The sequence below is a fragment of the Pelecanus crispus genome, chromosome 4 (assembly GCF_030463565.1).
Source record: "Pelecanus crispus isolate bPelCri1 chromosome 4, bPelCri1.pri, whole genome shotgun sequence".
Taxonomy (NCBI): domain Eukaryota; kingdom Metazoa; phylum Chordata; class Aves; order Pelecaniformes; family Pelecanidae; genus Pelecanus; species Pelecanus crispus.
The window spans coordinates 68,388,941-68,413,228 of NC_134646.1; the positions used below are offsets into that span (position 1 = coordinate 68,388,941).

At 35.4% G+C, this 24,288-nt stretch overlaps 1 protein-coding gene across 5 annotated transcripts in view; it reads right to left on the minus strand.

Moving 5' to 3' along the window:
• The window catches only part of SLIT2 (slit guidance ligand 2), a 270,822-nt gene that overhangs the window by 12,493 nt on the left and 234,041 nt on the right, over positions 1–24,288 (minus strand). For all 5 annotated transcript variants that reach the window (XM_075709781.1, XM_075709779.1, XM_075709780.1 and 2 more), the window contains 5 exons: positions 22,862–23,001; positions 9,962–10,055; positions 7,584–7,721; positions 7,252–7,492; positions 6,791–6,921 (listed from right to left, as the gene is read on the minus strand). In XM_075709781.1, the coding sequence (XP_075565896.1) occupies positions 6,791–6,921; positions 7,252–7,492; positions 7,584–7,721; positions 9,962–10,055; positions 22,862–23,001 (744 nt within the window). The remainder of the gene's footprint in view (positions 1–6,790; positions 6,922–7,251; positions 7,493–7,583; positions 7,722–9,961; positions 10,056–22,861; positions 23,002–24,288) is intronic.

Here is a 24,288-nt window from a genome sequence, read left to right on the forward strand (position 1 = left end):
CATCTAAGCTTAGTCCTGCCAGACAAAAATCACACCGTTAGTCCAGACAGCTCCACTGACGCTAGCAATAAAGTAATTTGTTATCTTTATTAGGCATGGTTATTTCCATGTGTTCAGCTTCTGGCTAGCACAGTGAATATTATATTCATTTTTTTTTCATGCCTACATATACCATTTCCTTCTGCTTACTAACAAGATATGAACCCACTAATAGGAGAATGCCCAAAAGGTGTCATGCAGAAAAGGCTTGTTTCAAGCACGGTGCTTATGCTGTGTAAGGACAAGCCTACACAGGTACAAGAAATGGCTGCCTATGCTTACCAGCCTCAATATCTACAAAGCAAATGTTTAAGTACAGGGTAATTACTCTGCACCTGAACACAGTTTAAGTACATCAGAGAAGAAAGAATATTATTACTCAATGCTGGGACTGAATATATCATTGTACTTACATTACTTCTAGCCTGTTTTCCACTGGAGAATTAAGAGCTGAATGTATGGCTGCATGGAAGTTATGACAATGAGCTGTAGTCCAGAGACCAGACATTACAACCATTCCCATGAGAGCCTTTATTTGCTTCAGGGCACCATCAAATAAGTAAGCGTAAGCCTTTGAAAAAGGTTATTTAAATGAACCAATTGTATGATAGCCTGAGATGGACTGAACAGTCAGTTAGCTCTTCTCATCAGGAAAGCAGCATAGCTGAAAGGGATTAGCTTCCTAAATCTCAAGGAAAAAATCAAGCAAATTACCTTATAACAGCCTTAGTGACATTTTAATTAACCTAACTGCTTTTGTCCTGGAACAGATCAGCAGCTTTCACATGGTTGTTTACAGCTGTGACACATCAAATAGTTTCTTAGCTATTTATTTCTAACTTGTGCTGGTTTTGGCTGGGATACAGTTAATTTTATTCATAGTAGCTACTATGGGGCTATGTTCTGGATTTGTGCTGGACACAGTATTGATAATACAGGGATGTTTTCATTATTGCTGAGCAGCGCTTACACAGAGTCAAGGCCTTTTCTGCTCCTCACCCCACCCCACCAGCAAGCAGGCTGGGGGTGCACAAGAAGCTGGGAGGGGACACAGCCAGGACAGCTGACCCCAACTGACCAAAGGGATATTCCACACCATATGATGTCACGCTCAGCAATAAAAGCTGGGGGAAGAAGAAGGAAGTAGGGGGGATGTTTGGAGTTATGGTGTTTGTCTTCCCAAGCAACTAGTACACATGATGGAGCCCTGCTTTCCTGGGGATGGCTCTAAACACCTACCTGCTGTTGGGAAAAAGTGAACGAATTTCTTGTTCTGCTCTGATTGCATGCATGGCTTGTGCTTTACCTATTAAACTGTCGTCTTCTCAACCCACAATTTTTCTCACTTTTACTATTCTGATTCTCTCCCCCATCCCACCGTGGGGGAGTGAGTGAGCAGCTGTGTGGGGCTTAGTTGCTGGCTGGGGTTAAACCATGACACAACTCTATGTGAAGAGGCTCAGCTCAACACAGATAAAAGATCTGCATGGTAACATGCATGCTTTACATAAACTCAGTTTTACGTGAAAGTGCAAACACATAACAGAGCAGACAGTGGCAGAATAAACACTTTTTGGGAGTGGGCAGGAGGGGGACTGCCAGGTTCTGTGTGGGGAAGGAAAAGGTCAGGGTTCATCATTCCTGAAGAGTAAGGCGTATTCAAGGTATTAAGAGGTTTTTTTGCTGTGATCAAGCAATAAGAAAAGTCCCAGCATTAATTTATTTAACACATTTCAATGAATCCAGGAAAAAAGTTGTGCTAAGAAATCAAAATGCATATGACTTCTTAAGTAAGCAAGAAACCCTAATATAATGTTCTTGTTCCAAGGAAACATGTTATTTTACAACTTACTAACCTTTCACACAATAGTATTTAAAAAGATGAGAGCAACACAGAACATGCATTTTTATAGCAAAAGGTCATTCCAGGGATGTATAAAACATAATGTGTAAAGGGAATGCGTCTCTGTTAAAAGTGATTATTAAAAGCTTCTAGTTTAAACTGTTTTACTGCTAAAAACTTACTGCAGAAAGAGGAGCCCTCCTAGGTAAGGGTGGTTTAAATTAAAGGGGAAATAAACACAAGGCATATCTGTGCAATATTTCCTGCCAATGCACTTACATTACTTCTAGCCCATTTCCCATTGGAGAAATGAGAGCTGAATGCATAGATCGTAATGAAAAGCTGTAAGAAAAACTGATTTAAAGCTTCTGGAACTCTATAGAAGAAGAATGACTTGGGGAGAAATATTCCCATATTTCCAATAAATATATGGTGAAAACTAGTTTACAGAATGAAAAGGTTTGGGGTTTTTTTTGTGTAAAGACATTTAACATTTAAAAATGGACGTCCAGACAGAACAAAATCCAAGTGGATCAACTGTTCCCAAATAACAATCTCCAATGAATTACTTTTCTTTATTGGTCTTGGCACTGCCATCATCCCATCTTGTTACTCAGATTGACTGATTAGTGCTTTTGGGATGATGGCTCTTTCTGCAGTCAAATCCCATTGGTAAATCAGTTCTCATTCGCTCTACGCAGCTAGACTGCTGTTATTGTTGATTCTCCATATTTATCACGATTAAATCATCTGTTTGCAACTTTGTTTTGTTGCTACTGCAAGCACCTCTGTAGGCTTTACAGCTCCCATTTGACCCATTTTCAACAGACCATTTCTTGATTGCTATTTATATTATAAAACTTATATTTGAATCACTCTATTGGCTGTTTTTTTTATTTTGGCCTCTGTTTCAGGCATCTCATCATTGTTCAGTGGAGTACGACTTGTCTTATTCTTTTTCCTATACTATCCATGAATCTTCAGTTCCTTAATGAAATCTGTAAATCTCTTGACAAACTTCTCAGTTTTTTAATTTCCTTTCTGTCCTTCTCACTGTAAGCAACTTGCCATCTTAGTCTGCAAACTATCTACCCTGTTACCAAATCATTCTGAAACCTCATTGTTCTTAAACATTATGAGTTAAAATGCTCTTTTGTCTTCTTCTGACAAAACATAATACATTAACTTGCTTTCTTTTATAATTCATCACCTATTTGTACTGGGTCTGGCTGCGATGGAGGAGTTATTCTTCATAATAGCTGATGTGGTGCTGTGTGTTAGATTTATGACCAAAACAATGCTGATAACGCACTAATGTTTTAGCTATTGCTGAATAATGTTTGCACAGTGTCAAGGCCTTCTCACTTTCGCCCCCAGTGAATAGATTAGGGGTGCGCATGAGGTTAGGAGGGAACACCACCAGGCAGATGACCCAAACTAACCAAAGAGATATTCCATGCCATAGAATGTCATGCTCAGCAGTAAAATGGAGAGGAAGGGGCGTTTAGCTAGGTTAGCCATCTTCTGCTTGGGAAGCAACTAAGCATCGGTCTACCCATGGGAGATGGTAAGTGATTGCAATTACAGCACTTGTTTTGTTTTCTTTCTTTCTTCCTCCACTTTTCCTTTGGTTATTAAACTATTTTTATCTCAACCCATGATTTTTCTGACTTTTACTCTCCCTTATCACTTCCCCTGTCCCACTGGGGGTGGAAGGGGAAGTGAGTGAGCAGCTGTGTGGCACTTAGCTGCCTACCGGGAATAACCCCTGACACTATTTCACAATATTATTTTAGCGATTTATAATTTTGGTGAACTTCAACTATTTCTTCTAAAATTTTACATGCTGAATTGTGCCTGGAACTGATTTTTATTTTTCTAAACAGACCAGATAGTTTCCCAAACTGAAGGGAACACACTCCTATCTTACACTTCTATTAACCCTGCTTTGCAGGTTGTGACATTTGGCACCATGTCTATCCATTTGTCATCTTTCTGAAAATTCACTGAGGCAAGGTGTTAAAATCTTGAAAACATGGAAGTCTCCAGAAATGGGAGGGCTAGATCCCCAAATTCTTTGTCCATGATAGCTATATTTCAACACACAGATGATTAGCACCTTCCCTCCTGCTGTACTTTTGGGCTGCAGTAGTACTTGCTGATCTGGGCTCGCCAACCCTTTCAAAGAGAAGGTATTGCCTTAGCTAGATCAAGGTTATGTGGACAGAGAAAGAAACTGTGTGGTTCTCACTGAGAAGCAGCAAAAATTAGGCCTACAGAGAAAGAAAAGAAAGAGGTAGGACTGGGCAAGAAATAGATGGAATAAAGCAAGAATCAGAGTAATGAATGGTAGTGGATTGTAAGAAAAACAGGACTGGAAATTGAGTCAAGGAGAAGACTGAGAAGGACGAAACAGAGAAAGGAAAAGTGAATCACTAGGTTAATGTAGATGTGTCTGTGAGCAGTTTTTGAGCAAAGTTGATCAGATCTAGCTGGCTTAGAAAAATGGAGGGAAGGGAGGAAAGAAACCAAAGGGAGGGACTGAAAGAAGGACAGGAAACATAATAGGACACAGCTTTAATAGCTAATGAAGGTACAGAAAGACAACATGCAATGAATGGGTGAAAGGAAGGTAAAGAGCTGAAAAAGGGCAGGAAATGTCACAAAGATCCTAGGAAGGTAAAACAGTAAGAACTGGAAACAGGGATGGCTAAAACCAGAAGTTAGAAAAACAGGAATAGGTTGGAAAGCATGAAGGGATTAGGGTATGTGTAAAAGATCCTGTGCTACACTATACTCCTTTCCAGAACCTGAAATAGGAAATAAATAATATCTAATTTGTACAGTGATCGCTGGATGCACAAACATATACGCATGTGGAAATGTATACATGGCTTCCACCATACGCACTTCCCTCGAGGACAAGAGACTTTATTACAACTGATCTCAGTACCACTGACAATTTTCAAGTATCTCCTAGAAACTCACCATGATTCTTATTTGAAATGAAAGGGAGGTTGTTAACAACAACAACAATAATAATAACAATAATATACAAGTGTGTATATGCTTCACTAAACAACTGTGTTAACCCTGTAACACTTCACTACATTTCCCATCCCTTTCTTCTGCATTTTTCACTGGTCACATAATTCAAAACAGCTGATCAACTATGTAGGGGAGATGCTTCTAATTGTTCTGTAACACTAACCTAATTGGACTGTTTGTTAATTGATTACTTTGTTATTAATCCCTTCTACATTTACGGTTTTTAGTTTTACCTGTATGAGTAATGTTTTCCAATCTTTTTCTACAAAACTAAAATGGGCCAGTGTGAATTACCAGTACTTCCAGTATATTCCAGTAATACTGAAGAAAGTGTTAAATTGATGAGAAGGAAATATATGTTTTAAATGGGAAGAAGTATTCTCGATAGATTAAACAAATGGGAGCAAAAATAACTTGAAATTACATATGATCCTGATTCCTATTCTCAGACAGCTGTACCTGTCAAAAAAAAATAATCAACAAAAATAATTAAAATCCTGACAAAACAATCTAAACTTCTTTAGCACTATCCCAGATAGAAAAGAAAAATCTTATTTTGAATTGTAGTCACTGAGAAAAGTTAATGTTTCATGCAGTTTCAAATTTGTGTGAAATACTTCAATCTCCTGTAAAGTCAAATCCTATTTTTAATATATGAAAAATTATACAATTAAAATATGTATACTATTTCCACATGTTAAACCATTTCATGGAATTGTAAAAAAACCTTAAGAAATACATATTGCATCAGAAAATAAAAGCAACCTTAAGATGCTTATTGTAAAAGGCTATGTTTTTACTAAACAGCTTTATATTGTAGTTTATAGGAATGAGTTTTTTTCTGTGGAATGGTTTTAGTAATCTACTAAAACCACAGTTCCCTTGGTGTTATTACCTAACAAAGTTTAGCATTGTTTCCCTGCTATATAAACTTAAGCTTTTGATTTTATATTGCCATTTGAGTACAAGCATTTCTAAAAATCATTTATTTTCAATGAAATGTCCCTAATAGAATGCAGAACAATGTCAGCTGCTATAAACTCTAGCAAGTAAATATACACTAGATATAATTTTGCAACACAAAAGGTGTAAACACAGCAAAAAGAAGATTCAAGGAAAACTCATTTAACACTTCCCCTTTACTTCTGAATGTATCTGTAGCAACAATAGGCAATCAAGGCCAAGAAGTGATGCCTGTTGTCTTTTTGCTCCCTCTTGCAATGTCTGTCTGCAAATTCTTGAGAAGTTACATAAAACCTCCCTGGAAATTCAGGTGGTAATTTTTCAGAGAATCAGAGAAATTTGACTTAAAAATCCCCTGAAAAATTATGCTCCAGAAATGGATGTGGATTCTGTCTCTTAATGACTTTCGAAGCACAAAACATTTATTTTTCAAGGGTAGTGCCTTTTTTCAGAATCAAGTTTTTAGCTTTCTCTTCACTTGCCAGGGAAAAAGTCCCACATTGTATGCCTGCCTAACACAGAAGAGAAGAGAAGCTTCAATTTCATTTCTGCTTATGCAGTATAGTTCTGCACTTTACCCTGCACACTAGGAAATTATTTGGCAGTAAGATCATGGAAAAAATTCCACTTCCACAAGTGGGCTTTACACAAATGTATAAATATTCTGCTGAAAGCTAACTCTTACTCAGTTTTAATGGGTCAAATATATATTATCTTTCTGACATATCTGCATTAGAGTTATTTCCTAAGCCAAATCGTGTTTTTTGGCAATGGTTTTTAAATGTCTGACAATACATTCATTTGCATATATTTCTTTTAACCATCTAAAAATGTGACTGATATAAGGAATTAACACATGTTTTGTTTCAGTTAGAAATTCGTTTCATCAGGGTTCACCTGTAAATAGCAGAGGCTGGATAAGATCCTGTGTCATAACTGACCCTCACTCTACCCCGGTACAGCTCTACCGCTATGTGATCTTTATCGCCTTTGTAGAGCAGGATCCCACTGTCTTCATCTGTTGCAATCTAGTTAAAAGAAAGAAACACTTAGAAAGTACTAAAAATAAATATTAAATCAAAATGCTGTATTAAGTGAATCTCTGAATTTACTGCTGTAGCCTATTACTTCACTACAAAATTCTTCCTTGAATGACAACCTGAGAAAATTCTTTCTCTTCCTATCAATGAGCCCATCTACTTCAATATGGAGTTATTTCAGTGACTCTTCTAGATTTTTAGCTCAAGCTGTGAAAAGCTCTTTCAGTGAGCCGATAACAACTTTGGCTAATTTTCCACACCATAAAAAGTCATTTACATTCTTTTCCAGATCAGAATCTGCAACACAAGCAATCTTACCTGTAGAGTGATATTGGTTTGGGGGCGTATCTTAGCTGAAGGGATTTGTAGATAGGATTCTTTGTTGACAAAATTTATACTGATCAGCTTTTCACATTTCTCACCCTGGTAGCCTGATAAACACTGACAGATTGGTTCACTCTCTTTTATGATACACTGGGCTCCATTTTGACATTCATAATTATCACAAGGGCTGGTGCGAGGCAGAACCATTGGTGGTGAAAACTCACAAAACAAGCCACTAAATACAAACAGAAAAAATTAGTATTTCCAGAAAAACCCAACTTTGACAAAAGACATACATGTTTATACTGTCTTCAGATCTTTCTCACCTGTATCCTTCTGGGCAAATACATGTATATCCATTAACTGCATCAGTACACTGTGCTCCATTTTTACATTTGTTGTCCTGGCAGTCATCAAAGTCAATATCACAATGCTCACCTACATATCCAGGTGTGCAATCACATCTGTGAAACAGGAAAGCAAGCGGGATAGCACAGTGCCTTTTAACAATACAGTGTACTTACGACAAAGTTAAGGAACTACTGAATTGTTTAAAACTCACGGAAAAAAATGCATTACTGTGACTTTGTGTGTAGAGACTACGCAGCTTAATCATGCTGTTATATGGGGAATCTACATATGTAATGGATACAGGTTTGCTAGTTACACACGGTTACTCATCTGCCATTATATTGAAGAATTGTGGTTTAAATCTAGAGAGCCCTCATGAATCATTTTGATAGTTGTTCTTGGAATTTATGAGTAATGCAGAATGTTACAGGATGTTGTAAGTGGCTGCGAACACTAAAAATAATCAATATGCTTAGTTGCTGAAACCAAGAAAAATAATCCAAGCCTTGTATTATACTGATGGATATTTTCTTTGTCAACTGAACAGCTATGAATGGACCAATGCTCCATTTATACAGTTCAAAGGTTATGCATAAATTTTTCCCCTTGAAGTTCCACCAGCCTGATAGACTATAAATAGTTCCATGGTTAGTGAACTAACAGAAGTCTCAAAACACATCCTCTTCCCTCCCTGAGCCCCCGCTGAACTAGAAACAGCATATCCTCAAGACAGTATGTAATGTTTTTCTGGTTTCCGCCCCCCCACCCCCCCCCCCCCATGCAACTCTCATTGTTAATGCTAGCGGCATTTCTTTAGGGAATTCTCATGTATTAGACTTAGTGAATACCCAGAACTCTGTGAAAAATGAATGGAAAAGATTACAAATTCATGCATCCTCACGATTTTATTTTTTTTTGAATTAAGATGTATGTAATTGATTTAATTAGATCTTGTGATTCCCTCCTTCGTGTTGTTTGTTTTAGTATCTAAAATTTGCTCTAAAGTGCCAGAAGTGATTTAAATAGCTGTGTAACATTAAATTAAGTATTTCAGTCAAATGTCTCAATTTTTATTCAACATATATCATAGAATCATAGAATGCTTTGGGTTGGAAGGGACCTTGAGAGATCATCTAGCCCAACCCCCCTGCAGTGAGCAGGGATTGAACCTGTGACCTTGGCGTTATTAGCACCACGCTCTAACCAACTGAGCTAACCTTGGATAAGAAAAGTGAAAAAAGAATATAAAGAATGCTATTAAAAAGCTGACTAAGTGAGATACATGCTTGACATTGCTATTTTCTGATTTACAATCTCAGAAAGTAACCTGGAAATTTGATCATAGAATCATAGAATGGTTTGAGTTGGAAGGGACCTTAAAGACCATCTAGTTTAAACCCCCCTGCCATGGGCAGGGACACCTTCCACCAGACCAGGTTGCTCAAAGCCCCATCCAACCTGGCTTTGAACACTTCCAGCAATGGGGCATCCACTTCTCTGGGCAACCTGCTCCAGTGCCTCACCACCCCCATAGTGGCAGTAAAGTATAAGATGCCAAACTAGGTTTACTGAAGCAGCATGAAGAAAATAAACGTAACACAACAATTTAAATCCAACAAATTTTCTATTTTTCCGTTGAAAACTATAATCTTCACTTCATGTTCATTTTAATACTTAGATATTTGACTATTTTTTGCCATATTTTAAATAAAATGTCATTACATAAGTAGTAGGAATGATAATAAATTATCTGATTTTAGCACAAGAGCATACTGTGCATAAAACAGGTGCTTTTGACAATTGAAAGCTGCAGGTTTCCTGTATTTATTAACTTAAAGCCTATTAAAAACACTCTAAAGAGTGTTAAATAGTGCATACTAATTAATTATGATAAGGTTATGGCATAATTAAAGATTAGTTTTCCTGGGGATGGACTCCTTTAGTTTGTACCTTCCAGTGTGCCTTCCTAATAATCTCTTTCACAATTACTTCTCAGAAAGCAGTATAATTATTCCACTTCAATTAAATGCAATTATTTTCCTACTGTCCAAGCTACTAAAAGGGTTTTGTATAGACTGTCACATAGACTAACTGCTCTAGCCTGTGTTCCTATTTAAAATCTGACTGGAATTAGAACTGTTAAGGATCCGTAAAATTCAGTAAAACATATTTAAGATAATAATGCAGAACTATATGAAAATAATGGCCTATTCTGCCATAAAGCTTGATAATAACTGAAATTAGTATTTGAGAACAGAACTTGCTTCCACTAAAACAAAAGGAAAAGAAGTTAAGCAGGATAAAACCCCAGAAATTTAGATTCAGTTGGACTGTGACAATATTTTAGACTTACTTGTATCCTTTGGGTGTCAAGATACACTTTGAGTCATGCTGGCAAGGATTCAGGTTTTGAGCACAGAAATCTAGTTTCTCCTCACAGAGCTCACCTGAAATATAATGTATGGTGTCAATTCAGTGAAAATATCCCAGTGACCTGAAAATAGCTGTTTCTATTTTAAAAGTAACTGCTACAATTTTGTTAAACTGAAAAATGCATACTTCATGATATAATAATAAATACTACCTTTATGATAAATACTAATAAATAAATACCAATAAATAAATAAACCAATAAATATTAATCTTTCTGATAACTCCTTTATAAAAAAAATTAGTTTAATGTCAATCATCTATCCATGGACATAAATGATGATTTTGTGAAAAAACATTTTTTTGTGTACAATGTTTATGTAGCTCTGCTGTACAGCGAAACTCTAGTGATTGAATTCCTTCTTGCCAGGACAAACAAGCCATCAATAAGCTTTTCTCGTATTTATTTCTAAGCTCATTACACACAGAAATACCCAGGTTTCCCCTATAAGTAATCTATTACCTGAAAAAACCCTGTTAATATCAGCGCATGTCAGTATAATTCCAATTATCCCAAAATGAAAACTTGCTTTCTACTTTTTCTTAAATATGACTCTCCAATTTTTGCATTTGTTAATGTACCATAATTATCTATCATCTGTTCTGTGAAAAGAAAAGAAAAAAAAAAAAATCTACGTCAAATGTCTACCCTTCCCTGCTGCTAGAAGCCTAACAGTGGATCTAATTTCCAACATGGGCTGTATAATCTATAAAATATTTTAATATGATTAAAATATTATTTCATTTGCAACTTTATGACAAGGAAATACAGGTGTGTAAACAGATCAACAGTCTATCTCCCTGACTGACTAATCAGAAGATATTACGAATAGTGCACTCGCAAAGTTTATCACTGGTTTGTAAGATAGATACACTTATTCCAGCATCCATATGAATAATATATGTATAATCAACAGGTATAAACCCTGTGTCTGCTGAATTTAGGGCCTTACAGGTCTATCAGGCCCTAAAACTTATGGGAAGGAGTAGGGTTGCCCCTTGTCATTTGTCAAGTAATAAAAGATGAGCTACTGAGCAAAGAGAAGTTGAACTAAACACCAAAATGAAGAGCAGAAGATAGTGGATGAGCAGATACTTTCGCTGCTCAAGTTGAACTTTCCTTCAAAGAGGCACAATATTTGGTATCCCTCAGTTTATTTATCTGAGTGTGGTAGTGGCCTGCAGTGTAGTTAGCTGAAGAATCAGTATCTGCTGGAGGGCAGCCTGAGATTAAAATAGCGTATAATGGCTTCACCTCTTTCCTGTAACTGTTAACACAGTACTGAGGATAAGGACAGCACCACCATGAATACGGTATGGGGAAAGAAGGACAGACCATTTAGGAACACAACTTGGGTAGAATCAGGAACAGGTAGATTGGAAAAAGGGAGAAAGGTATAGGATAACAACATTGGAGTGGAGATTTTGGAGAGAGTATATGAACGAAGATATCTTCCAGAATACATACACATGTGTGTACGTGTATCAGCTCATCAGCTCATCAGCTACTGCTGTCATTAAGCAATAAGGTTTCTGACATTATACACTGCTCCTTGCCAAATGCCTAGCACCACACAGAAGCTGCCTTCTTGCTTACATGGGCTTCTCTGGAATTATAGAAGTACACATCATAATAAACTGAAAGCAACAGTAGATGGTTAAAGGTCTATTTGTCTTTTTTTCTTTTTTTTACAGGTTCAACAGATCTCCAGAGAAATTTGTCCTTTCCACAGTAAGTGTGCTTACATACTAGTGTTTAAAATTGCATATTGTGAATATGAGTACTGACTACCCAGGACTTGAGACATTGTTTCCAGGACTTATCTTTTAGGTTATGTAGAACTTATTTCAAATGATGGACAAATAAACCAAAATTTAAAAGAGCTGAGGAACAGTCTACATTAAAGCAAGGACAGAGAAAAAGGCAAAACTGAACCAGAGCCAAATATGGTTATGCTGGATAAAAACACATCTGAAACATGTATGCTAAGTGTGATCAGACATGGGACCTTTACATCTTCAAAAATGAGAGAAGCCAAAACCAGCTGGACAAGTACTTTGCAGCCATCCAAAAGATCCAGACTGGTTCTACACAAAGATTTTTTAAAAAAAAAATAAAAAAATAATAGCACATTACCAATTTGCAAGTAGTGCATTTTCCCTACAAAACCAAACAGAACTTTGAGTGAACACAAGAAAATGGCCTTCAAGCACAGGCTACTTAACAGTCCTCAGGAAAACTGTCAGTAACAATGTGACTTAGTCAATATATATAGGAAACTGAATGAAGATCAAATGCAGGCCACTGAAGATGACTAATAAAAAGGATTTTAATTCTATCCTCAAAGCCTCTTCAAACTCTCAATGGACTTATTAGTCTGGAAATGTGCAACTGTTATGACTAGGTCAGTGCACAAAGAATCTTGAAATACCATGGATTCTTTGCATCCCATGACATATCAAACATGAAACAGATCCCTTTCTCTTTTCAAAGGGTTTTGTTCAAACATACGTATATAAGAGGAAGTAATTCTTCACATAGCATTTAGTCAATTTGCAGAATTTGTTGTAATAGCTGAAATCTGTTTAAAGACCAGCAACATTTAAGAGTGAGAGATAAATATGGGAACAGAGAATTCAGATTTTCAGGAACATGGAGTGGAATAATAAAAAATCACTGTTTTTTTAACCTAGTTTATACACATTCCTATGGCGTAGAAATGCATATATGTGCGTGCATATATGTGCGTACATATATGTATATATATGCATAGATGTACACACACCCCAATACAAACATCTTATTATGGCATATAGTCTATATTAAATTACATGCAGAACTGCAAATTATATGAAAACCCGATTACAAAGAATAAAAATATGGCTGTTCACTACTTACAACACTTGGACAAAAACACCTCTAAACATTCCCAAGATTATTAATTCTAGCAGTATATCAGAGACTTTCTGAAAGTGACATATTGAGCCTGTCTTTCAAGCAGGGCTGGAGGTTTGCTGTCCCTAGTTAGAATCACAGTAAAAGTTCAGTGGAAACCCCCCAAAATACCTAGAAAAAGGTAAATTAGGACTGGCATAATAGCAGCAAGCAATCTCACCATTGCTGTCAACTTTACTGAACTGGCATTGATTTTGATACAGGACACTAATTGGGCACAGACCTCTGAAATTTCTTGTGTGGCTAACAGCTTTATTGAGTAGTGTCTAAGCCTGCCCATTTTTTAAATTTTTCCACCCCCCTTCAAGGTACTTATAAAATACATGATTTCTTAGTTAAGAGTACATTGCATTTTAGTAGTCATAGGTTGATGGCCCTAATATCTTCTGAACTACACTGAAAGCTGAATCACCTCATGAAAAGCTCAGGGACACTTGAAAAGTCTTAATTCCCAAGTTGTAGCTGTGAATCCTGCATAGAGACTGAGGGTCAAACTGGAAGTTTAAGTTTGAAACAGGCTTAGAGTTTTGAAAAATGTCCACTTCAAATCGTAAGATCCATGTTACACTACCAGGCCTACTGCAGCCAAATGGCTTGCAAACATCATCAGGTATTTTTGAAATTATGGTCAGACTTTGATATTACTACTCTGTAGAAAAGTGCATAGACTGAAAAAGAAGAGAAACAATGATTCAAAAACTCACGTCTTTAAAAGACAGGTCTTTTTGTGCTGTGACAGCATAAGAGGAAGGGAAGTTTCCCCTTGCATTTGCAAATTGTATGCACTGTGAAATAAGTCAGAGTCATATCACTGGAGGGAGCTTTCAGTTAAACAGTCGGTTAGCAACTAGCCTAGGGAAGGAAACAGGAATCAAGGAAAGGACATGGTAAACATGGCGGTCCATGTAGTGAAATAATAATGTAAAAAACCCTATGAACAAAAAAGTCAGTTTTATGTAAAGTACAAAGTTCCATTATAAAGAAAGAGTAGAATTCATGACAGACTTGCACGCAGGATCAGTAAAAAGAAAAACAAGAAAAATTCAAGATGGAATCCAAAATATGTACATCAGATACTGAATTTCTGAATGAAAATAAAAATACCAGAAGAACAAACCAAAATAATCCAAGTGTGCGGTCTTCATTTGTACTGTTAACAGATTTATATTCTGAATGGAGCATTCCCATAACCAAAATATAACTGTTTGCAAGGAAGTTAATAGAGAAGGTAAGTAAAAATATGTGACATGGAATCTGAACCACTGAAGAATTGTTTCTGTAAAGCAACACCTCTTTTAGTGTAATGAATGTTATTCATGAATAATGTGTTATTCAGAATTTAACTGCGACAAGGTGAAGGGGAGAAAGTAATTTTGCTGAAATGAAAAGATAGTGATGGAAGTGAAACACTTCATTGAAGGAAATATCAGATTTACCAAGTTAGTCTCCTTAGCTTTACTGGAATGAAATGTTAGAGAGTTCCCTGATTTGGGAAGCATAACACAATGTTTTAAAAGCCATACTTCAAAAGAATGAAAAAAGATTGTGAAACAAATGTCAAGGAAGTTTAATACCAATGTGTGTGTACATACTTCTATTCATCTAATAATATTGTAATTGAGGCTTCTGTAAGAGCTTGGCTAAGTAATTATGTTTTTGAAAGATGGGAACATTTCTTTATGTAGGAAAATAAGCAACAGACTAGTTTGTTTAAAAATAAGCAGTGGATAAAGTGTCAAAAATCGTATGAAAAGCTTCCAAAGTTTAATTAGAACCAGCAGTAACTCTCCTCATAAGACATCTTGCTTAATTATTCTAGGGAGTCTGAATTCTGGTATGGAGTAGCACTGCAACCAGCTAACCAGCTGAACTCTGTGTGGTCAGCACAGCCCAAATGAACACAACCATCCAAGGTCAAGACTGGAATATTTACAGAGATTTTGTAGCTACATATAGAGGATGATGCAGACTTAAACAGCCAGGCAACTGTTCATAACTTAAATACTGATGCTGAATTGTGTGTAAACCTTGATTAACTAACCAAAGTTATAAGTTTGCTAGATTCACAGGTCAATTTAGTTTTCCTCTGTGTATATTAATTTGCTCTTATGACTTAGAATCATAGAATCATAGAATCATTTAGGTTGGAAAAGACCTTTAAGATCATCCAGTCCAACCATTAACCTACACTACCAAGTCCACACTAAACCAATCAAGGGTAGACTAGACTAGACTAAACTAGACTTGATGAGATTATAAATCACAGAAAAACTTAACTCTGGATTTTCCAATATATAAAGACACATAGTACAACAAATAATGAGGAACAATGCAATGATGTGAAAAAGGATTTACATCATTGTTCTTTTGAATAGTTGGGCAATAAGTTCAAAACACAGTCAAATAAAGCAATGTCAGACACTATTTCTGAATGAATAGGAGAGCTCTAACACAAATGGACATGGGTTTCTGAATATAATAGTACATTGCTAATTACAGGCAAGCTTACTGAAGAAACAAGCTTACAATCACTAGTGTATTAGCAAAGCTGAATAAGATATTAGAATAAAATCTACAGACAGAATGTGAAAGAAAGAATGGTCAGTTTTAATTATCAAAATCAGGTTTTTGCTAGAAGACTTATTCACTGTTCCAAAGCTAAAATAACAAATATATATTACATACTTACTGGTAATTGCTAGAATAGCAGGATTTTATATGTGTACATATATGTCCATTCCAGCTTCTGAGCTTGGTTGCAATGTATTGTGAGTCAGCTTCTGCAGTATTCACGTTCTATCAATTAGGTATTATTATCTGAGCCTTTGACTGGAGGTCTCTGTTTACTTCTGCCTCAAATAGCCAATAGAGTGTAGGGGTGGTTGGAAAATGTCAGTGCCATTTAACAAACTATATATAGAAAAGTGGTGAATTTTTATGAAGTCTTGAGTTTGATGAACAGTAGACAACATAAATTATTTAAAGTCTTGAGCTCACTACTCAGAAAAGACAAATAAAAATATCTACTGTATGAGGGACAACATTGCTTACAGCCCCAGTAGGATGCAGTTTATAACCAGAAATCTGAACATTTTGTTGGAATTTAATTTTAAAGTCAAATTCTAGATCCGATTCATTGCTGGACTGTTCCTATCTTTCACCATTGCTTAACTCTGTTCATCTAGGCACCATGCTTGTGGATCTCAGTGTAAGAAGGGGTGGGCTTACTTAGTTTAATATTTCTAGTTGTTTTGCATATGCTGTTTGGCAACAACAAAGAAATAGTAACTTTAAGGCAGGTAAGCTGTAAGACAATTAAGGAAAACAAAAGGATGGGTCATAGACCAGAATCAGTAACGGCACTGATCAGACTAGACTAGTAGCAGGTAGCTCAGCTTGCCAAGGATATCATGTATATTCCCCCTTTATGAAAATACAGTGAAACTACTTTAATACTCAAGCTTTTAATATAAAGTAGTCATTTGACATATATTAAGCTAGATGAGAGAGAAAATTTTACAGTAAGTGATGAAAAGCAAAAGCAGCAAAGGTATCTATTCTAAGAAGCTGTAACACTTATGTGTAGTTCTTACAAGAATGATGATTATGATCCTGATTTAATGAAATAATTAAAATTTTTATCAAGTTTGATATGACATGATTTGCATTTGATTACTTGCATGCTTAAATTTTAGTCAGGTACTTATTTGATTACCACGTGAATTGAAAGTAGTAACTCAACTCCTTTATTGTAGTAGCAAGAAGGCCATGTAATGAAGTTTTGAAACATATAGAAATATATATATCTGTGTCTAGGGCTTGTCTAAACTGAGACGATTACTTAAAATTATCTCTTTTTTTTCCTACTACTGTCACAATTCAAAAGATGACCAGCATGGTAAAACTGACTGATCCTCCACGCAACTTACAGACCATTCATAACTTTCATGTTCAGCTGGCAAGCTAATACAAGTGTGTATCACATACACATCTGCTTAATTTTGGTGCTGAAATTAGTTCACATCCCCTGGGTTTTTGATAATTTGTTTGTGAGAAATTTGTTCTTGATGTAATCAGTAATTTTAATATGTTATAGTTCACACTTGTGTAACACATTTACAGTGAGTACAGTTCTGTTCGGGATTCATTGCCTTTCTACCTTTAATCACATTTAAAGACATTTAAACTATCAGCAAGACTAATTGCACACAGGTAACAGCTGCTTCAACTTGAAATGGAGACTTGAGTCTCTTCATAGTAGCATCTTCCCTTTACATTCCATTTGAAAAACTATTTTTCATGATCATAGAAATTAAGCTTTTTTTAAAATTTCCGGAAGTCAGTCCTAAAATTCTGTAATTTGCGCTACTGGAAATCAGTTACAAAGCAAACTTTTATCCATGATTCACAGATTACAGCTAGTTATTGTAATCTGCTTGGGTTGGGTTTTTTTTTTGGGGGGGGGGGTTGTGGTTTTTTTTTTTTCCCCAATTAAAACCAAGAATAATAAAGTAACAAAGAACTCAACTTTTATATTTATTTATACTGAGCTTGCACTTTTTCTATTTTTTCTAGGGACGAGTACTCTTTTATAAAATCAACCAGTTTGATACTGGGGCAGTAACAGAACAATGTAGAAAAAAAACTTAGGAAGTGACAAGGGAAAAACAGGAGGCTATCTTTGCTGTCCAGTTAAGTAATAATAAAATGCAAATACGGAACATGTCTAAATGGAATACAGCTTTAAACATGGGACACCTGTGGATGGAATCACTTTCTGGACATGTCTGGTTCTCTTCATCAGTTACAGAGAGAATTTAGGCTCTGAGTTTAAATTGTAAGAATTATTTATCAGACGTCTAAAGTAATCAACATAGATGGTATAATTGTAGCCTTGCTCAACATGCTATTTCATAGATAATGAAAATATTTTTACTAGTGAAATATTATACTTCTTTACAGACTGCACAATATATTTCTGAAATTAATGGCAAATACACTATGAGATGATTCATTTTAAAACTAAATATGTAAGTTCATAAATATATCGTCATGATTATGTTAGCTCTCAGATTGTATAGATGATTCGATTGTACAGAAGATGGTTCATCTCTGTTAGTGAGATAGGTGTTAGGCAGAAACTTAAAAAAAAAAATTAAAAATCAGCAATACCCAAAGTTAGTGTCATAAATCCCTCCACTATTACCTTTCTTGTACCATAGCCTCAGCTTAATGCAGTCATTTCAGATTCTATAGATATTTACAGCACAAAAAGGTCACAGAAATGATGAGCAAGATTGCCATTTTATACTCCATCATATTTTCTAGTACCATAATCTAACAAAGAAATTAAAGCAAAACAGTGCTATAAACCAGAGAATACATTAGAATGGAACCAAGGTATGTCTTTAAGGTGATCAGAATAAAGATTTCAGAAGATCACCATGTAAACTTTTTTGTTAGTCCTATCAGTGGCTGCCCAAATTTCTAATACATCTGAAAAAAAGATAATGAAGGTAGTATTAAAGTATTCCTGCACAGCGATCTGCATCTCAACGACATTCTTCTGACATGTATACACAGCAAGAGCCAAGTGCCTGATTTGAGGATTTGCAGTGAGCTTTCTAAATTCTATCTGTATACGATTTATTTGGTCATTTGTAAGAACTGAAATCCATGCACCTTTAAGGAAAGGAAAGTGAGAAACCAAAGTAAGTGAAAATAGGCTTAAAAGACAACTGACCTTTTTCCACTTCATTCAGATTAGCAGCTTGCAGTGACAAAGACAGAAGAGACAAGAGACTTTTTACATTGTAATACAACAGCATAGCACATTAAGCTAATGCACAACTATAGCAGCAGAGAGGTTGATATAGCAAAATGAAGCAAGCTTCAGAGTCTCACCTACAGCAGAGCAAAACAAACAGAAAAAGTAAGAAGTACATGCCACTGGTGGCATAAGAAAGGTTTTACTTCTGGATCAGTTAGATCTATGATCTAATGACTGATGATAATGAGCAAGAGAAATGATCATCTGTAATCTATAGAATGTACATAAAATGACCTGAAGTTTACTGGACTGAGGTTAAAATAAAGGAGATGATAATGTTAAGAGAATAGCAAGGTTAAAGAGTGCAGGACATAGTGAGGTATTTGAAATGTTTTATTTCTCCAGGTTTCATCAGACACTTTGAGTGCTGATTCCATTTGCTTACTGCTGTTTCAGAGTTACAGTCTGTGATCTTAAGAAAGCTCATAGTATAGTGCAAATACCATTCTTTGTCTTTCCACCTGTAACTGTGGAGGTAATTGTAAAACTTAACTGAGGCAGAGAAAAATGGATTCCTGATTCTTAAGCAAAAAACTAATAAGCGTTTTTAATCGTTCGTTTTTAAATCAACACCGTGTACTTGAGAAGTGTCAATTTTCAAGGGATTGTTAGAAAAGTCAAAAAGTGACTTTTGGTTTTGCACTGCAACATTCTTTATAACACTTTTCATAGTTTTTGTGTGTATTTTCAGATTGAGATTCTAGTAAGCCTTCCACATGAAAATAAAACTTTAAAGAAGAATGATTTACATTTCATACCATCAAGTTTCAGCTGACTTCTTCCTTATACTGTGCTACTGAAATGTAAAGCATGTTTGCAGATAACCATTCACCCCCAAAAATATTCTGGGCTGGTGCACTTCCACATTCAGTACGTATATGCTGTGACATCTTCAACACAGACAATTTGAAGTATTGCCAACAGAATTAAAAGAGAACAGGACAAGCCTACAGTGGTATTTTCCCGGTATGTACACTGTCCCAGTCTCCAGCAACTTACAGCTCAGGGACTTTCTGAGCTAGAGAGAAGTATCTTTGTATTTAAAAATCTTTTTACCTACTGAATATATAGCCTGTTTTTCTGATTGTTAACCTACTTTTGCCCAGCTAGTACATTGATTAATTTAGTGAAAAATACCTTTCATAAAAAACCACATCAGCAATACGCATATCTGATTTTAACCTGTTAGAACAGATACCAAAATCCAAGTGTTTACAAAGTTCCTGATGAAAATCACTGTATCCATATTGGACAGGGATTCCATTAGTTATCTTTCAAATCAGGCTACAGGCCAGAGAAAAAATCCTTTAAATAATTTGGTACCTACTACAGAGCTGAGGCAACTGTAAGATTACTTTATATTCTGAACACTACCATTTCTAGATCCTGATGTGTCCAGAGTACTGTCAGTCTAATTCTTAATACTGAAGGTTATTTAATTATTATGAAAGAACAAGGATGATGGATGTGAAGACCCCTCGACTAGCTCAATGTTTTATATTTTCTCGTTACAATTAATCTCAAAAATGACTTAGAATCTCACACATTGTGTCCCATCCACAGATGCTTTGTAAGATAGATAGTATATTGTAGAATACTGTACTGTATCCTGTGGAATGAAAAACCCGAACTTTTGCTACAGTTTTTGCCCAATTTATCTATAAAATGAGTTGAGGCTCTGGTGTTGTATGTTTAAAAAACCACATGTGTCTTTGTTTTTGGTAAGGTGTTGAAAAAAATCGGATGAGATAGTGTAAATTCTCAACATTTTTAAAAAAACAGAACAGCTAAACTTACTGATTACAAGTAGATTGTTTTGATTTATTTTAGAGCTGGTGAGAAGATTCTCACCCACTCACATGACCTACTGACTTCAGTAGCGATTATGAGTAGGCATTGCATCTGTAAAAAACAAATCTTTTTCTGAAAGAATTACAGTTAGCAAACACTTGCCATGTAAACTCATAGTATTTTCCTTTTAGAATTATGCACAATTATGAATCAAATTAAAAAATATACTTTCTGTATTTTGACTGAAGAAGCACAACTGCAATACAAACATCAAAAATGTTACCAATGTTTATGCTCCCCTTTTTGCTCTAACTGTATAGGTGTATAGAGAAATGCTACAATTGCTGTTTCAGTTGTAAATGTAAAATGTACATTTCAATTACAATGCTACAGAAATGCAACAGGCACACTGAATCAAAGTTTTAGGCTAGCAAATATAAATAAGCCTTTGTATCCACTCCATGAATATTTAATACAAAACAGTCCTTCCCATGGCATCCTGTGAATACAGCAAGCTATTGACTCGAGCAGTTAAATGCATCTACAGCAATGTCAAAAATGAGGACACGAACGACACAGGTAAAAACACCTGCAAAGCTGCAGAGGAGGAATGCACATGCAAAATCGTCTACTACCTAACAGATACATGAAATATCTTAGCATGAAGCCACTGAACAGGAATACTGGACTGATGTGACCTTGGTTTGCTTTCTTCCAGCCTACAGTAAAATATCTGATCACATTTTTAAGGGAGGTAGCAATTGATCCCAGGGGAGTTGAAGCTTGACTTGCATATAGCTGAAATATAGTTATAGGAGAAATAGCAAACACCTGTCTCTACTTATTGATGCTGTTAGCTATTATTTGTTTCTAAGGCTTGAATTGTCAATTGCTGTTAGGTATTGAGGTATCAGTACCTGGCAAAACAGTATTTTGTCTAAGCAGATTATGTCTGTTCTTCCAGATGTGGACCATCCACTTATTATTAAATACCTTATTCTGCCTACTTACACTTTTAACCTGTACTGCTGTAAGTATTGTAGCTTATGCTGTGTGGGGAAATTTCTACCAAACATTTACCCAGCTGAAGTACTGGATGAATACATATATTAGATTATGAAGTTCTATTTCTTATACCTGTGTTCTATTGTCTTCACTCACTGTGGGTTTCCAAGATTTAAATATTGACTTTAAATTTGAATACCCTAAAACATTTGAGCAATCCAACAGGTTGTAGAACTAATCATGGAAATACCTTGGATTAAAAAGGAGTTAGCTGTGTTTCCAATAAATTAAATTAATTCAGGAGTTCACGTCTCCTCCCAGTTTTTCAGAGCTCAAATTTAGTGCCCCCTGAGGATAGTGACAAAGTCATCGGACAGAGGCAATAGGATTGATTAAAGTAAAGATACAGGATGACTGGGTAGAGTCAATTCCCAAGTTATGGTGGATTTTACATTTCTTTTTTATACATTTCAAATCACCATTTTGCGAATTTAAGCTCTGTGTTCTCCTAGTGGTCAACTAGCTAACAGAAAATAGATTTGTCTAGTTAGAAAAACTATAAAACAGATCAATGTAAGCAACAGATCATACTACTTGTTCTCCAGTGTTGCTGATCTAACTATCCTCCATTCCCACAGAGATGGTGACAGCAAGCAAGAGACCCTCTGTCTCAAAGAGAGGTGAATGCTTTGGCCTGGCTGTCAACTTGATAGAAACACATAATTAGATGCTCTCTAATGATTCTTGGGTTTTTTTTGTTTGGGTTTTTTTTGGTTTTTTTTTTGGTGCTAGAACAAAAAGTGTCACACTCTGCATTAATGTTTCTAATTTAGGGCAGGACAGCATTCAGGGGTGCCAAATTCAGTTCCCTAATGGCACAGACAGATCCTTTTCTGCCCTGTTAGTAACATGAAGTATACAGGATAAAAGCAAAATATTTTTCAGATCTCTACAGTTACAGAGGTTCTTTATTGGGGTGTCTGGGTTAGATAAACAGTAGGGAGTTACACATTTTGAATGATCTTTTAAATATCAAAATTCTGTAATTGCAAAACTAACAAAGGAATTAATGAGTGATCATTAAGTCTACTTTTGACTAAAAACAATACAGGAGAGAAATATGGAGGGAACCCTGGCTTTAAGTCAATTGTAGAGTAACTACTAATTCTCCTACAAACTGAAAAATACTACTGTTCTGCTAGGAATTCTTGAATTACCTGTACTTTCTCTTATACTCCTACCTGTATATTCCGGTGGACAAAGGCAAGTATAGTTATTAATTCCATCCACGCAAGTAGAATTATTCTCACAGTCATTGTCTTCACAGTCATCAACATTTACTTCACAGTTTTCACCTTCAAATCCATCTGCACAAGTGCACCTGTAATACAGAAAACAAAACTAATCACATGGACATTTTAGCTGGAGAGACCAGACAAGAAGTTCTGTAATTAACAGGTACAATAATTCATAATGACTATCCCATAAAGGAACATGGTTGATATAATGTAAAACACCATATAGTAAATGTTTATTTTTCATATTTTAAATTACAGAAAAAAGGCTTCTAAATTTGTGCCTTAATCTTTAGTTTAAGGAGCTTCTTTAATTAAATCACTGAACATTTCTTTTGAAAAGCGTGCTACCTTTATATTATAAGATTAGATTATATTTCTTACGGAAAGTGATCCTTTTTTTTTTTTTTTAAAGTTAAACACATGGAAAAGACTGTGGAATCAGGGATTAGTATGCAATAATAGTACTACACTATCGTTCAGTTAAATGCACCAATATAAAGCTCTGTTTAATGTTCCATGCACAATACGTGCATTAATATATAAAAACAAAGTCTGTATAAACTCTTCAAAGCAGTAATTTTTTTTTGCTTTTACATGTGTTTATACAAAACAAATACATCAAAATAGATAGTAAATGTAAAAGATCACTGAAACATGACTACACATATAGTTTCCTGTAATATTCACTATCTATAATTTCTGTGGCTTTGATTATAAGATTGCTTTGATTTTCAAAATATATAGTGTTTAAACAAATAAATGAAAAAAGTCAAATTCTGAGACGACTGTCACTTTAAATTCTAGAGGCATAGAATTAAGATGTATATGCTTAAATTTTAATAGAAAACTATTTAATCTTTGGGCAGAATTTGCATTAAAACATAAGAATAATGTCATGAATTGTAGGATAATGAATTGGATCTTTTTGAAGTATCATTTCTAACAGGCTTGAGGTGTAGATTGTTAAACGACTAATAATTTCACATAAGAATGCTAAAGAACTTTATTTCATAATTCATGAAGTACATCTGGAGTAATTGTACTGTGTGATTAAATAACTCAAGATTAAAAATGCTCACAGCATGTTTATCTGCTGGCATAGTGAGCTTCAAATGAATCATTAATTTTCTGTTTCACTGGGATTTACATTTTATCATTTACATGCTGTCTGTTGAAGCAATACACACGACAACAGATGAATTGCGAGATTTTTTTCAGCAGGGATCTAGCTAGCTATTAATTAGCATAACAGAGTCAATACTATGTTGTCTTGACCTGATATGCCTTAACTAATCACAATCATTTGTTATTAACAGTTTCAAAGCTTTAGAAGCTTTCCAAGGACGGCGACATGTTCTGAAAACTTCAGA